The sequence below is a fragment of the Danio rerio genome, chromosome 24 (assembly GCF_049306965.1).
Source record: "Danio rerio strain Tuebingen ecotype United States chromosome 24, GRCz12tu, whole genome shotgun sequence".
NCBI lineage: Eukaryota > Metazoa > Chordata > Actinopteri > Cypriniformes > Danionidae > Danio > Danio rerio.
In genome coordinates, this window is record NC_133199.1 from 10,234,788 (window position 1) to 10,251,265 (window position 16,478).

Genomic DNA, 16,478 nt, shown 5'->3' on the forward strand with positions numbered 1-16,478 from the left:
GTCCAAAATAGGCTGTACAAACATAAAATAAAGCTGCAATCACATTTTCAAAGAGAAATGTAAATATTAAATACAACCTAACTTTAGTTTTAAAACGGTTAAACAAAGGTATATTGCTATTTTTCATATGTTTCATCAATCAGAATTTTGTTTGGACGTAGCTGAGTACTGGTTCTGATCTCTTTCCACTCTTTGGAATGGAACATTTTCTTTTCCTGTTCATAATATGATTTTTGCAAAACTGTATTAAATTTGACTTGCACACTTCATTATAATTATTCATCACAGTAATAATATTAATAATAATCACACGTGAACTCACAATTGTAACAAAAGCAACTTACATTGTAATTACATTTTAATAACTGGGTAATAAAAGTGAAAGTCAATGATGTTTTGACAACAAAAAATCAATACAATGCTAAAACTTAAAAAAAAAATGCTATTTAAAATTCGGATTATGTTACAAAATGATTTAATTACATTAAAAGCTTTTCCAGTTAGTTACACAGTAGAACAGGAAGTTATTATTTCCAAAATATTTAATCAACTATATCTTATACAACCTTATAATTAATATGAGTTAGCTTTTGTAATGGCAATGCTTTTCTAAAAATATCAGCTGAAATACGTTTAATTTGTTACTCAACAAGTGTCGTATTATAAACACCGAAATCAACAACAAAATTGTTGCACAATATGGTAAAATCACTGTGCAGAAAATTTACACCCTTCGATGTGATTGGTCGAAAAGTAACTTTGTCGTTCAGCGATTGGGCGGTAGAGCTGTCAGTCCCAAAAGCTGCTTTCCCATCCGGGTCAGCTCGAAAGCAACACTATCCGGTGCATTGGGCGAGTGTGTGTCACACTTTCAGCTGCTGAGTGTGTCATGCTGCTCTCAGAACACCTTTAACCTGCGGATACACACATGAAACACGCGGATTACCTGGCAGACACTCACCCAAGGGCTCATTTGTTGTCGTTTCAGACGCTGATCTGATCATTTCTAAGCTTTTTTTAGTGTATAGTTGAGGATATTTGGGGAGAAGATGGCGGATGTGGCTCCGGCCGGCGTGGAGAAGAGTCTGGATGACTTCTTCGCCAAACGCGACAAGAAGAAAAAGAAGGAGAAGGGAAAGGGAAAGGAGCAGGTGACCGGAGCAGCAGCAGCAGCAGCAATGCCGGTGAAAAAGATGAAAAAGGAGAAGGAGAAGTCGACGAAGAGTGAGAATCAAGACGCGCAGATGGAGAAGGTAATGTTAAGGCACAGTCAAACAACACACACGGGCTGTGTTACGAAAACTAACGAGCTCCCTAAGTAGGCAGCATTTGTTGGTACTAAGGGCTCGTGGACGTTATACAACGTACAGCAGTTATAAACAGTTCACTCGGTTATGTAAAGGCCAAAAAACAACACTAACAAAATGTTAACGTGTTGAATAAAGAGAAAATTAGTGTCTAGCTATCATCCTTTTGTTTCTGACAGCTGCTACGTCGCTAAAATAGACAGTTCTGTTCATAAAAGCGTGTTCTGTCATCGTTATTTACGCACCTTCATGCTTTTTTTTCTAATAAAATGCTTTTACTCTATCAGTGGATTTTGCTGGAACAACGTAAATGTTTAAATGATGAGAAAATAGACATTTATGGGTGAACTGTCCCCTAAAGAGAACTCGCGTTCGGTCGTGCCTGTAGTGACGTATATTGGGTGATATGACATCATACTGACATTTATTTCATGGGGCATTAATCTTCTGTCAGTCTGCGGGGCTTTTATAACTGCTGCTGTAACTGTGTCCTTCAACGGCACCGTTTGCTAGTTTCTTATGACAGAGAGCACAGAAAAGCTACTTGTTAATTCCGATTTCACACCGACGTCCCTATTCAGCTTTGAACTTTGTATTTAATGCTATGGTGAAACTATTTAAATAAATTGTGCTGTACCCCAACTTACAGATGTATAATATGCCTTAAAACCATTGTTGTAAAGGAAAAAGTACTTTTGTGTTGCAGAACAGTTGGTGTGTGTTGTGACAATTAAGGTAAAGTTGGTTTTAAATTCACACATAAATACTAAATACTTTGAATATTCAGTCTTAAATCCCATGTAAATATGTCTTCAATACAACAGTACCACTATTCATTTGACCGTGAACAGTGTTGTATTTTGATAGTCATTGACTGCTGATATGATTTACCTTAATAGAATTCGTAAATATTATTTTTCTGATATTATTGGGAATGCGCCGATATCGATATGGCCACCAATATATCGTGCATCCCTAGATATTATATAAAGAAAAGGTAAAAGTAAGAATATACAAATATAAAACCAACTTTACCTCAATATTGTGACCTGCTACAATATCACAATGCCATCTTTAAAGTTAGCATACAATGGAAATTTCACTATATCTTTTTTTTTAGTGTTCATAAGTCAGAGTGATCATAGTGATGCATACAAAACCTGCCAAATCATTTAATCTATTAAAACCCTTCCCACATTTATTTGCCTTCTCTTTATCAATTGCATGGCAAAATCTGCTCTTATACATTCACTTCTATTGTAAATAAAAAAAATGCATTTCATTTAACAAATGTACTACCAATACTGAGATTATATCTGTTGCGACTGAAATATGATGAACTGACAGGCCCCTAACTCCTGACAAATGAAGCCCCGCCTACCAGTACAGGAACTAATCATCAGCTGCTATAGACTGACATTTCTCCAGGGGAGAAGCTGGAACCAGACGTGTGTTTAAACACCAGTTTATGTGGAGAACAAACGCTCTTGAATGGTGGCGAATACTTGCTTCACAGACATAAAGATATACAAATAAAGCATGAAATCTGTAATTTTACATGAACCAATTGTTTTGTAATTTGTATGAAATGAACGCGGGTACAGTCTGTCCTGTCAAACGGGACATGACAGCAGCTACTCAAACGCCCCACAAACTAGTAAACAAAGAGTTGCCCCAAGTTGTGAATTACATTTGAAGACCAGTGCGATCTGATGGAGCATTACTTAGAGGATGATAATATGTAACATGCCATAAATGAGGTTGGTGTCGTGATCTTGTTCCTTGCAACCGTGAATTAGCTTCGACAACCTGAAATAATGATGATTTTGTTTGATTTAAACGTTTAGAATTGAAACTTAAGAGACAGATGTTTAGTTTTATTGGTGATTTCAAGTATGTAATGTAATCGTAAGCTTGGCAAACAGTTTTGAAAACTTTGATGACTTGCCTTAAAGGATTTTTGGTTTGTTTAGTTTGCACCAACATTGGGTTTTTAGGTAACAGCAGCTCGACTTTATTCACTCCTTGTTGTTATGGTATTATGGGGCAACTGAGCTGAGTTACCTTCATGGTACGTAAAACCCAAAGTTGGTGCAAACTAAACTGAAACCTGACTAGCTAGTCAGCTAATCGGGCTTTATGGTACTAGCCCCAGGTCCAACAATCATCTTTAACATCTTTGTATAAATTTTTAAAAAAATTTTTAGAACACTTGTGTGTGCCATTCCATAATTTGCTTGCCAAAATGTGCCTCTCCGCTTGTTAAGTCGTGACGTATGGAATACTGCTTCCAGGTCCGAGCCGCTACTCATTCGATTTGAGAAGATACTCGTTTATGACCACTTTTTAGTCATATCTCACATTAAATTGAATGTAATTGAATATCATTGTGCACCCAACAGTCTTTGGACATTCTGCATCAAAAACACCAATATTTTACAATTTAAACAAAATTAATCACTTTCTGGCCATCGGATATTAGGCAAGGGTATATACATATATTGCGGTCGAGATTTTCGAAAGTATTACAGCGCTTTGTAAATGTTCATTATTACAATTTGTTGAGTCTCCTCGTACAGTTTTATAAGGCGCTTGGACCCAGATGCCAATTCTTGTGACTGCACACTTAACAAGCGGATGGCAAAATAGTGCTGCAGTCCTTTTGATGAGTTTATGCACAAGGGCACCCTTTAGCATCCAGTATGAATTAAACAGAAATACCATTATAATGTGTCATCGCATTTACTATTTCAAAGGTCTTGGACTCTCTGCGCTTTTAGACCCACTGTCCTGCAAAGTTTATTTTCAGCCTGCTTTAGCACATCTTGTTCTGTATTTAATATTATCCCCCCAAAAAAGCTTAATTAGCTGCTTTAGTATGTTCATAAATAACAGAACATACTGTGATTGTTTTTTTTAAGTACATCTCACTTATTCCTTCATGTCATACTTTTAAATACTTTTAAAAGGGTTTGTAAACATGCTTGATGGAATGGGCTGACTTGAACATTTACGTTTTCAAAAGATGTGTCTTACAAACTAAATTATAAGAATAATTATTATTAGAAAAAAATATTAGTGTACATTTTTGCTTGCTTGTGTGTGGTTTAGTGTAAAGATGGCTCATGTTCTAGTTGATTGGCTTTTGAGTTAAAATATGGCTGCAACAGAATGAGAATGAACCCCTTTAAAGTAAACAGAATCTTCCTTCGAAGGGCTTTATAAACACTCTGATATACTATGTATGTGGCCTAATTTAGAATCAGTAAGATCACAATAGAGAAGTTAAGGTTCAATTAAATGGTTGGCTCACCCAAAAATGATCCAATCCCCTGTGACCATCTTTCATCTTCAGAACACAAATAAAGACATTTTTAGAATAAATCCAAGAGCTCTCTCATCCTTCATAGACTGTTATGGGAGAAGTGTCCATCATATGTAAACTTCTTTTTTTGTAACAAGGACTGTGATTTGAATGTGCCATTTTGTCACATGCTGCTACTCCCCCTATCTTCATCAATGGATTATTGGTATTAACCACAAGTCATTGAAAAACAGTCATTCAAATACAAGTCATTTAAAAATAGTTTTATTCAGATGTATTGTTTTTGCGCCAGCAACCCAAGCACACGGTTTGTTATATTATGAAGAGTTTAATAACTTAGTTTCATAAGTTTTTGTGTAGTTTCATTAGTTTCTGTGTTCTTTTTTTGTCAAACTCTCTTTCCAGGAGGATGAGGAATGGAAGGAATTTGAGCAGAAGGAAGTGGACTACACCGGACTCAGACTCCAGGCCATGCAAATGAGGTGTGAAGCACATCATGAAGTTCATTTAAACATTTAAAATGCACTTATTTTTTTTACAATTGAAAAACCCATGATCATTTGGTTTTGCTTTGAACAATGCAGGAACTAAGTTTAGATTTTCTTAAGTTCAAGTAATTTCATATAAATTAAAATAACATTCAAATTGTTTGAAAAAAGGCAACTGATTTTTCTTCAATCCACTTAAATTTGTTTAAACCATTAAGTTTTCTTTATCGATTTGGGTTGGGATGACATGAAGGAATTGTATGGAACCCTGCATGTTTTATTGATAAATGTATGTGCACAACTGTAGCAAAAAAATTGCATGAATTTAACAAATTTAACAAATTAGCACAAGTCGTGTGATTTAGTTTTAACAGATCATGTGATAAAAATGGGCATGATGAGATGGCATTACTGGACAAACTAGTGTACCGACTACATTGAACATCATTTGAAATGTCGTTTTGGTCATTCTAAAGTCTGTCATCAAAATAATTAGGTATTTCTTACCTGCCAGAATTGTCTTGAACGTCAGCAGCATTCCCAAAGAGCACGCTCACACCTCTAAAGTCCACCAGGCTTTCATTGCGTTTCATCTTCTAAAGGACAACAAATTAATTATATAACAAAAAAGGCCCATAGTGACTGCTTCTATCACGACACATTTAATATTTTGTGCCAGTTTTAAGTAAGAGACAATTTTGTTTTCTTTAACTTATTTGATGGAAACAATGCTTTATTATCATTTTTATGTGATATTCCAATTTTTGTGTGCACATTTAGTAGGCTTGTCACAATAATCAATATATCGACTTGTCACACAACACGTGGGCATGACCTCAAATCATTTTTGGTGATGCAATATATATCGCCCATACATAAAAGCCAATTTCTAGCAATATTATAGCTGTTTGTGCAGCCTCTCTATCTCTATTGAAGGTGTCAGTATCCGTATGGTTAAAAAAAACACTAGTATTTACTATAAACTACTATAGTATATTTTCATATGGGTGTCTGACAACTGAAAACCGATATCGTAGCAGATATCGCAGCCTCAGTAACTTTTTTTCCTTGCACTTTTTTAAAATAAACATGTATTATTAATTATTTGTTTAGGATATGCGGTTTTACATTCTGATCCAATGCCTGATTATTAAATTGTTAAAATCACTATAATTAAATGAAATAATCTTAAGAATAAAATATAATGTGTTCTTTGGAAGAGCTTACTTGCATCGTGATATTGTATTGTCATCCTGGCATTATATAATGAGTAGCATAAACTAGTGTTAAAATGACAATAGTATCGTTTATTGCAATATATTTTGGTGCAATACATCGTACAACAAAAATAGATATCGCAGGCCTAACGTTTACATCTTTGGATGGAAACCACTATTTGCACGCATGCAACTCATGAGTTCATCCGTGTTCTAGCTGATTTATACTTCTGCGCTTTCGCGCGGTCGCAACTCTCAAAAAATTTAGCTACATGTCGTAACGATGTGTAGCACAAGCTCTGTGATTGATCCGTTTGGTAGCAGCGACGAGTGTGGGCGGTGCTGACAGCTGTGAGCCCGATGGAGCAAGTGTTTACAAGTGTCACTCTTGTACAAGTGTTTAATTCGATAACAAACAAAGCATGCCAACTTATATTGTAATAATACTGACTTTATTTAGATTTTTCGTACATCTGTAGATGTATAAAATGCTAATGGCATAGTAAATCCATTGTACTGATGGAAAAGCCTGTTTTCAGCAGCTACATTTTGACCTTGATTTTCAGCTTGCTCATACATCAGTATTTCAGTCACTCTGAACTGATTTGAGCTTTGCCACATTACAGCTCATTCCTGTTAAAGAACACAATGGCCCTCATGCAGTAACATGCGCACGCACAAATCTTTGTGCAAAATGTGTGTACAGAGGTTTTACGTGGAAATCATGATTGATAAAAAACATTTTCGACCTACCTAGAATTTATTGTATACAAATGTAGAAATTCAAAGACATCTTGTACCACAAGTATGTTCGCAATAATCATGTATGTTCATAATTATTGTTGAAGTACCTTTTTTTCTGTGCCATAATTGTCTTTTAAGTCGCTTTTTGCAAAATGCATTTGTATATGAAGCTTGTTTGGGGATGTATTATGTAAATTGCTGACCTCGTGCGAGCTAGCGCTCATTCGGAAGACTCCATATTCACTAACAAAAAACAAGTTTAAGAACAAGCTCATGCAAGAACGCATGATTTGTGAGTTAGCCGTAAAGTGTTTTGTGAGAAATTAAAAGTGCTTATAAGCACAAACATAAACGGTTATCATACCTGTCAACATTGAAATTTGAAAATTAAGGCACATGTAATGTAAAGGAAGTGAATTCCTCCGTTTTTATATTTAGTGTTTTCAAGTCTAAGGCTGCGTTCAAAATAGCCTACTACTCGAGTACTGCATTTGAATTTACTACTCGATCATTAGAAAAAATAAGTTCTGTAATAGAGGTGGGCAAACTTTTTAGACCAGGGGGGTAACGTCAAGTTCTGCAAACCAAGTGAAGGGCCACATGCCAAATCTTTCATTAATAACTTAATAGTTAATAGTGTCACATATAGTGAGAATTTAATTTCCAAAAATGATGCTTGAGGTTGTTATCTTTCAAAACCACAATACTTCATATTAGTACTGCTTTTTTTCCGATATTGGTGAAGTATTTGGTTGTCCATTCTTCCTTAAACACGTCATTTAGAGTCAACTTTTCTTTTTTTGCCTCATTTTTACTCATAAAAGCCTGGTTTATACTTCTGCAGTGAAGTCATCAGCACAACCCATGGCGCATACCTTGCGTGTTGTCGTGCATTTATACTTCTGCGCACTGTTTGTGTTGCTCTGCAATAACACTTCCGAAATGCTAGCTGGCAGTGAGGGGTTTATGTTCCTCTATGTCGAGTTTCTTTGCTGGTGTTTTGTTTTTTCTGAATGCTATCTTATTGTAGAAGTAGTTTAAACGGCGGGCGCGCAACAACTTTAACCATGAGGTAAACAAAGAACAAAACTTTCCATCTGGAATTCCTTCATGGGATCCCACACTTGTAAACTCTCACTCCAACAGGTTCACGTGGCTCTTGGTCCTCCCCACACTTGTCAGCGCTACCAATCAAAGAGCTTGCGATAAACATTGTTGCAATGTGTAGTTACATTTTTTTGAGAGATTTGTGTCAACCATACAGCTATACGTCAACTCGCAGGCTGTGCCGGAGCTTGCGCTTGACGCAGAAGTATAAATCATATAAAAATACTGTTTTAGTGTACTATATAGCATGTAAGTATATGATTTCGGACGCAGCATAAGTAAAATGAAAGCATAGTTTCACATTTATTAGCAAGTGGTGTCCCCTGGTGGTTGGGCGGTACTATGCGTATCAGTTCTTTGATGAAAATAGTCGTGTCGAACTGAGTCTGGTTCTCTCAAGGTTTTTTTTTTTTTCTTCACTCTCCTATTGGTGAAGGTTTTTTCCCTCTCCGCAGTAGCCACTGGCTTGCATGGTTCAGGATCTGTAAAGCTATGCATCTATGAATTTGCTCTTCAGTGTTTGGACTCTCAGTAATGATTTTAAACCACACTGAACTGAGCTAAACTGAACTGAACTATTATACACTAAAAACTGAACTACACTGATCCAGTTACTATGACCATTTATGTGAAGCTGTTTTGACACAATCTACATTGTAAAAGCGCTATACAAATAAAGCTGAATTGAACTGAATTGAATTGAATGTTTATATCCACCCTTCATTGAAATATTAAAAGTATGGGATAAATAATGGAAAATACTTTAACGGGATGATGGCGGCATAGAATGGTAAAATATGTGAGAATCCATGGAAAATACTGGATGGTAGATGGGTATGGCAATTATTAGTGAATGAGACTCATTGTTGTGTTTATCTTTGTGTCTGACAGTGATGAGAAGGAGGAGGAAGAGTACGAGAAGGAGGAAGTGGGTGAGGATGGCGAGATCATCTTGGTCACCAGTGATAAAATGTCTGGACCCTGGAATAAATCAGGGGGGGCTCCTCCTTCAGCTGCTTCAGCTCCGGGTGAGTCTTTAAAAGTGTTTTCAAAAGCTAGAAGTGTTTGTGTTAGTTGAACTCTTCAACACATTGAACACTTTTCTTTCTCATTTCCTATTAGTTGAGGAAGTTGAAGTTCCTGAGCCCAAAGCACCTGGTGTATATCGTCCCCCTGGGGCCCGGCTAACCACTACTAAGAAAGCCCCAGCTCAAGGGCCTCCAGAGATCTTCAGTGACGCCCAGTTTCCTTCTCTCCTGTCCACTGCCAGACATGTGGAGACTCGCAAGTAAGACGTCAATGGGCTGTTTAATCTTTATTGCTTGTATATATCTGAAATGTGCTTCCTTTTTCATCCAAAAGAATATGTTAGGAATGGCTTTGCTTTCATTTTCTGCAAAGTTTGTACTCTGCACAGCATACATATTTGCGTGTGAGATGCCAAAAATGTTGTTATTGTTGACTTAAATGATAAAAATATGTTTTAATATTTAATAATGCATATCAGATTAAAAAGTAGAAAAGCCATTTCCTCAATTTGTGTTAATCGCATGAACTAAAATGTACATTTATAAAAGTACAAATGAAAATCTATCATAGCTTTATTACAGGGTATATGCAGGAATCCTAAATGTAATTCAAAACCTTTTTAAGAGCTTCTCAGAATATTTTAAGACCTCATCACCACTTTAAGTTCTAATTTTTTAATGAACAGTTAATAAACACTTGTAGTTTAATAAATCAATGGAACACAACCACACAACAGAACTCAGATAAGCTCAGAAAAAACAAAGCTTGAAAGAATAAATAACACCGTTGTTTTCGCCGACACTTCAGAAACTGTTTGAACTCATCTTTCTCCAACCAGGAGTACGCAAACTTACATTTTCCCATTTAGCTGTCTGTTTCGCTCTATGGTTTCGCTGCATCACATGCCCTTCCCACTTATGTCGTAAATTACATGACATCACAGAGGATCTTGCCTGAACCAATCGCTTGTATCGAGGAAAATAAATATATTTATGCTTTTTTTGGAGTCAAACACTTTGGACATTGCTAGAACAAAATTTAAGACCTCACAAAAGCACGACTTAAGACTTTTTAATAAGGGCCTTCATTTTCTCATAATTGATTTATCAACTTTAATACTTTTTAAAACTCCACGGGCATCCTGTATTAACATGCTGAATTTAAAATGTTGGTTATTTCCTGCATCCGAAGTAAACATTAATGTATCCACTAAACAAAAATAAAGTGTTCACAGGTCACTTTTAGAATAAGCAATAATACTTGTAATTTGAATCTATATTCACTTAGTCTAGAATCAAAGCATACCTGCCACCATTAGGATCATAAAATCTGCGAAGTGAAGAGCGGGGGAGGGAGGGGGGATAGTTGATGAAGATGAAGCGTGTGTTGGCAGGTATGAATCAAAGAGATCTAGAAACTTGTGAATTAAACTCTAACTGACATTTGAATTGATACTCAGCCTCAGACAAAAAGACGATTAGAAAATAGATCAGTAAATTGTAAAATGAATTTCTTTGGATGTGCCATTTTATCATGATTTAGTTTTTAATGCAGGTCTGTGTGAAAATGTTAAAAAAAAGATAAAAGAATTAAGTATATTTAGTTGAAATATGCATCCAATATTTCGTTTGTAACGGAGGGTGTGCTTAAAATATTCGTGAATGAAAGTGAAAGTGCCAAACTGCAGTTAATGTCGACAAATTACAAAAATAGTACGCCCAAAATTGCATGAAAGTCCGGAGAAAATGCGGATAACGCGTTGACGCAATGACTAATTAGATTAAAGCAAATCATTTGATTACTGATGGCCCTGTAAACGTTGTCAATATTCGAGTTATCTTTGCACACTGGAGAAAGGATGACACCATGGCTGAAGGATTTCTTTTAGACGGGTAATGATCTGTTTTAAAACAATTTTAGCTTCACGCAAAGCTGATGTAACGTTAGATGTTGTTACAAATGGGTTATATCTGCACAGAAGTGTTGTTTAGCCACTAAAATCTTCTGATAAAAGATTGTGACTTTTCAGTTTCATAAGGTCCTTTTACAGCATCTATAATGTAGATTTATTTAGTTTAACAACAAATCACAAGTAAATAGCGCTATTTCGCCTAGCCAGCTTTACCGAAGTGAAGATGGTTATATATTACGACCTGTGACGCTCTCCTTATATTGTTTACCATGCTAATATTCGCTCTGAAATAGCATGTCAGTTGGGCTTAGTTATGAGTGTCATTCCTGCACGTCGCCGGACAAGCCCTAGTCACTTTCAACACATGAGAGAGGGTTCTGCTGTCATCTTTAATGTGCGCATGCTCAAGTTTCAGGAGTCGTGCCTCTGGACGGCAGGGGAGGGAGTGTGATTCAGAGATTTATGCTAAGCTGTTAGCATTGTGGAAGATCACCTACTGCACCTTCTACTGCAGACTGTCAGCTTTAATATGAGGATATTGGCATCCAAATCAGATGGACTGTGTAGGAATTACAACAGTTTGCAGTGTTTCGGCAATATTATCTTCTTGATTTATGATTATTCTGTCTAATTACTTTTGGTCCCTTAACAAGTGGGAGGCGCATATGTACACTGTTGTAATTCGTACACCGTTCACATGATTTGGATGTAAATACTCTCAAATTAAAGCTGGCCGTCTGCAGTTAAAGCACATCTTGTTCGTTTTATTTTAAATCCATCATGTTTCTATTGGTTGTATAGAGCCAAAAATGTTGGAATTGTGTCAATGTCCCAATATTTATGGACCTGACTGTATATATGTATATATCCCTACATATCCAATCATGCAAATATTGCTTTTTGCTGTAGGGACAGAGAGATGGAGAAAACCTTCGAAGTGGTCAAGCACAAGAGCCGGGTCCGAGAAGGCGAAGGTCCAGGCTCCATGCAGCAGTTACAGTTAGATAATCAGTACGCCATCCTGGGGGACAAGTAATAGCCATCTCCCCCGTCCCCCCCAAGCCTACCGCCGACGGTACAGTAAGACTCGCAGGGGGCAAAAAAAATGACCTGCAGCTGCCTGATGCAGTCCTGACTGAGCTGGAGACGTCTGTGCCCATACATACACACACACACAAACACACCCTGTTAAGCATCTACACATGAACATATTTTTTACACACACACATTTAGCCATTGTCGTCCACTCATATACAAACACAAACACACACACACACGGACACGGCGGATAAAGGCCCTCCCTTATCAACTGCATTCAAACAAGCTGCAGCAACAGGAACTGACTGAAATTTCCAAATCTGCTTTATATACAACACCGTTCACCAAGACGAATGACACTGCATCAAACGAACAAGGCACCAAATGTTTATTACGGTGGATTTCCTCATGAGGTTGGTTGGCCGGCAGAGCCACTGGACATCAGCCAATCTTGAGAAAATGAGAAAAGCCACTTTGAGAATGGAGTTCAAGACATTGGGTGAGAATTAGAAAAAAAAAAAAAAAACTGCTAAAGTTTTTTTTCTTTGCTACATCAGTATCGTTCCCAAACCATTGGATTTTTTTTATTCTTGCGTTGTGATGACAGAAAGCTGGGAGTTTTCGGTTTTGGGCACTAGAGAGGGGAGACTACCTCAGTTACATATCTGTGGTTACCATGTCGACCAGGTTCTGGGCTCTGATTGGCTGCAGAAATTAACACCAGTCCAGCCAAAGAGGAGCAACTCAACGTTCAACCTTAAACTTGAATATTCGCCTGTTTTTTTTTTCCTTCCTCTACTCCTCTTAATGCAAGATCTGTCGACAGAGGCGATAAAGTCTTCAAAGTTACCTGTTAAAGTGGCCTTACTGTGGGGGAAAAAAAGATATGAAAGCAATGGGAGAGAAATATATTTATATTTAGAGATGCGTAAAAAAGATATTGTTCTCAAAGGCAATTCCTGGTCGTGTTGCAGGTGAATGCCTGCTTGATGAAATCCTACCACTCTGAGGAGTTCAAAAAACCATCTTCGTATCCCTCTGTGAGAATGTAGTTCTGTGCTAGCTTGTCGACATACTGCGAATAATGGATGATCTCTAACAATGTCCCTTTAACCCTTTCATCTGTTCATCTCTCCTCATTTTATTTGATTCCATGATGATTGACAAACCATTATTAAAGCTTAAACTTTCTAATCTCAGATCATGTTTCTGCTTTGGTGTGGCCTGTAGAGGTGCAGCAGTCATTGGATATAGGGATATTCATCTAAGAAAAACCTACTTTCAAGATCTAGGTGACTTTTTTTGCACTTCAGCTTAACATTTAAGCAGATTTTAAGCTGAAATTGTGGTTCTTGTTCATTTATAAACACCAAGCGAACTGCTACCAACGATTTGAGGTGCTGTGGGGTTCTGAGTTGAGCTCCTGACATTTCAGACTGACGTTTCTGTTTAACTCCTGAACACAATGTCTATTCAGCTCTTGATGACTTGCTCTCTCATTGGCTTCAGCTCATCACTACATCTAACCTCACATGAGATCAAGACGAATATTGTTGTCTGGAATATTGAGCGTACGAGATATTGGACTTTTGTCTGTGAGGGGTCGGCGAGCCTCTTTGATGCTTTGTTTAGTAGTTCACACTTACAGACTGCTGATTGGCAAGGACCCGCAGGTTTTCATTCCATCAGATCAGTGGTCACCAAACTTGTTCCTGGAGGTCCGGTGTCCTGCAGATTTTAGTTCCAACCCTAATCAAACACACCTGAACAAGCTAATCAAGGACTTACTAGGTATACTTGAAACATCCAAGCAGGTGTGATGAGGCAAGATGGAGCTAAACCCTGCAGGGACACCGGCCCTCCGGGACCAGGATTGGTGACCCATGCATCACATGATCTGTTGGCGAGCTTGCTAACTTGCAAATCGGGTTTTAAAATCCTGTAGTGTGAACTAGGCATTAGTTATGTCCGGCGTCCACACTACTCTAGAATCTTTACCCACAAAAAAAGCAGAGTGATTTAGTTTTCTGGTGTTACGTTTCAGTGTAGATTATAAACTTGTCTCGATACTGGAATTGGATACCAGTTGGTACTGAGATTTTAAGTTTTTGGTACTGAGTGATTGTGGATAGGGCTGTGCAATTAATCGAAAATCCGATTTCGATTGCCTGGCGTTTGTAGCTCCACTGACGCTCCGCCTCTTTGCCCTTATTTGGTCACCCCTGGTGGGATGACGTGCGAACAAAACGGCAAGTTGGCCACGCCTACGTGTGCTTCATTTGCGCTCTTCAGCAAGCTATGGATGACGTCAAATATACTACATCCATATCTTTTACAGTCTAAATACACAGCATGAACACCATGATTAGTTGGATTTGAATAAGGTTTGAGCAAAACTGTGTAGAGCTGTGGTCCTCCAGGAATTGAGTTTGAGGTCTACGTTATAGACTATTTCAATGTGGTCATGTCATTGGCCCATGAACATGTCCTGCTTGTTATTAAACTATTAACAAGAGGCAATTCAATCATAACTTAATTTTAAAAAAGCCATCATAACATTATCAATATGTGGCTCTTTTTGGATTCTCAGAAGCTATAGAAATTAAAAATGTAAAACAGGAAATATGTTAGGATAAGTAGCTGCGTCTCAAATGGCACACTATGTATGAATGTACAGAGTATGTATGTAGTGTTGTCCCAAATGGAGTACTAATGTTTTTTTTTTTACTAAGTGGAAATTTAAACCGTTTCCCTGATGACGTTTGCCAAATTAGTGAAATAAATGACCAGACTATCAAATAATACCTGCCATGAGTATAACCGCATTCACCATTGGGAGGTGCTACAATCACTCTTGTAGGAGAATTTTGCTTTCACCATCCAAAATAAATAATTATCCAACATGTGCGCCCGATTGCTCCGCCCCTTCCGCTACATGAGCAAACCTGCGGTCGTTGAGTGCGTGAAGTGTCCATCATTCCACACTTCTTTTTAACAAGCTGAATGAGTGCATCATCCGGGTAATTAAAGTGCACTTATTATTTTTTTTTTTAGAGTTTTCAGTTTAAACACACTACTTACACTATTTATACTACAAAATGGCGTAGAATAGTGCATACGTATGTGATTTGGGACACAGCTATTGTTTTGGTTTACATCTTTCAAAATGGTATACAAGCAGTAAAGAGAAAAAAAGTATGACCCTTTAAAAGAATAGTACAGCAAAAACTTTACTCACCATTGACACTCAAGTGGTTCTAAACTTTTATGAAGTTCTTTCTTCTGTTTAACACAAAATGATATATTCTGAAGAATGTCATGAAAAAAATACCATGGAAGCCGATGGCTGTTTATTTTTTCAACTTTCTCCAGTATTTCTCCATTTATATCCAACAACAAAAAACTCAAAATGGTTTGGAATGAGTAGAGGATAAGGGAATGATCTGTAATATTGCGGCAACAGACTCCTGAGGGGGATTATGGAAGTGCTTTATTGGCGCCGCTTATGTTAAACATTCAAACATGAAGATCACGAGCTTGCATTAATAAATATGAAGATCTTATAATTGCATTTCGTACAGGCTCTGAGTGAGTGTTAATTGACTAACTGTTGTTCTAGTGAGCAAGAATGATTATTTCTTCATCTCCAGGATGCCGCTGCCTGGTCCTCTGCGCTTCGCACTGCAGATGTTACAATACTGTATCCCTGGGATCTGTTGGAGAGCACACAATATACAAAACTGATCAACAGCATTTATTTATTTTTTTAAGATAAATGGTGAAAGGCAGCTCTCACAGCACCTCATAACTTACTTCGTAACTTTTTGATTAAGCGGCCAACTTGTAAAATGTCATTCATACATTTTAGTACTATTTGCGCGTCCCCCAATTAGGATTAAGGGGTGGGATTTGGGAACCTCCTTTTAAAAAAAATTCTATATTTTCATAGGGATGAAATCGTATGAATCTGTACGAATTAGCCACTTGTCAGACAATAGGTCAAATAGTTACGAGTCTTTGTGAGATCAGGTTGTTATTTCTGCACATTTAGTACTGGTGTTCCCAAACATTTCAGCCCACAACCCCCAAAGTAACAATGTCAATGACCCCCACTATTTTCGGAAGTAGTTATAAACAGAAAAACATTGCACTCAGCGGTAAATACATACACACTAATTGGCTGATATAAACATGAGCATAATGACAACACAAATACAGTGCAACAGTTTAGTAACAACCAGAGATTGGTGGGCTCAATGTTTACAACACAAGCCTTTTCTAGGTTTAATATTTGTGACCGCCACTTGGAGA

At 37.3% G+C, this 16,478-nt stretch overlaps 2 protein-coding genes across 5 annotated transcripts in view; one reads left to right on the forward strand and one right to left on the reverse strand.

Annotated features, from left to right (window-relative positions):
• Positions 1 to 835: 835 nt before the first annotated feature.
• Positions 836 to 13,366, forward strand: cdv3 (carnitine deficiency-associated gene expressed in ventricle 3). Of its 4 annotated transcripts, none has more exons than XM_005162562.5 (5): positions 836 to 1,253; positions 5,038 to 5,114; positions 9,080 to 9,216; positions 9,311 to 9,476; positions 12,036 to 13,366. In XM_005162562.5, exons 1-5 carry the CDS (start codon positions 1,050 to 1,052, stop codon positions 12,163 to 12,165), a joined length of 714 nt encoding a protein of 237 aa, XP_005162619.1. In that variant the 5' UTR covers positions 836 to 1,049; the 3' UTR covers positions 12,166 to 13,366. The 4 variants fall into 4 exon arrangements, with proteins under 4 accessions (XP_005162619.1, XP_009295563.1, XP_068073133.1 ...); XM_009297288.5 differs by having other exon boundaries at positions 5,041 to 5,114; XM_068217032.2 differs by having other exon boundaries at positions 5,041 to 5,114; positions 12,039 to 13,366.
• A 1,967-nt stretch (positions 13,367 to 15,333) lies between these two features.
• vps41 (VPS41 subunit of HOPS complex) overlaps positions 15,334 to 16,478 on the reverse strand; it is a 64,650-nt gene continuing 63,505 nt past the window's right edge. The window contains exon 29 of the mRNA NM_001423787.1: positions 15,334 to 15,880. Coding sequence (NP_001410716.1) covers positions 15,800 to 15,880 — 81 coding nt within the window. The 3' untranslated portion in view covers positions 15,334 to 15,799. The remainder of the gene's footprint in view (positions 15,881 to 16,478) is intronic.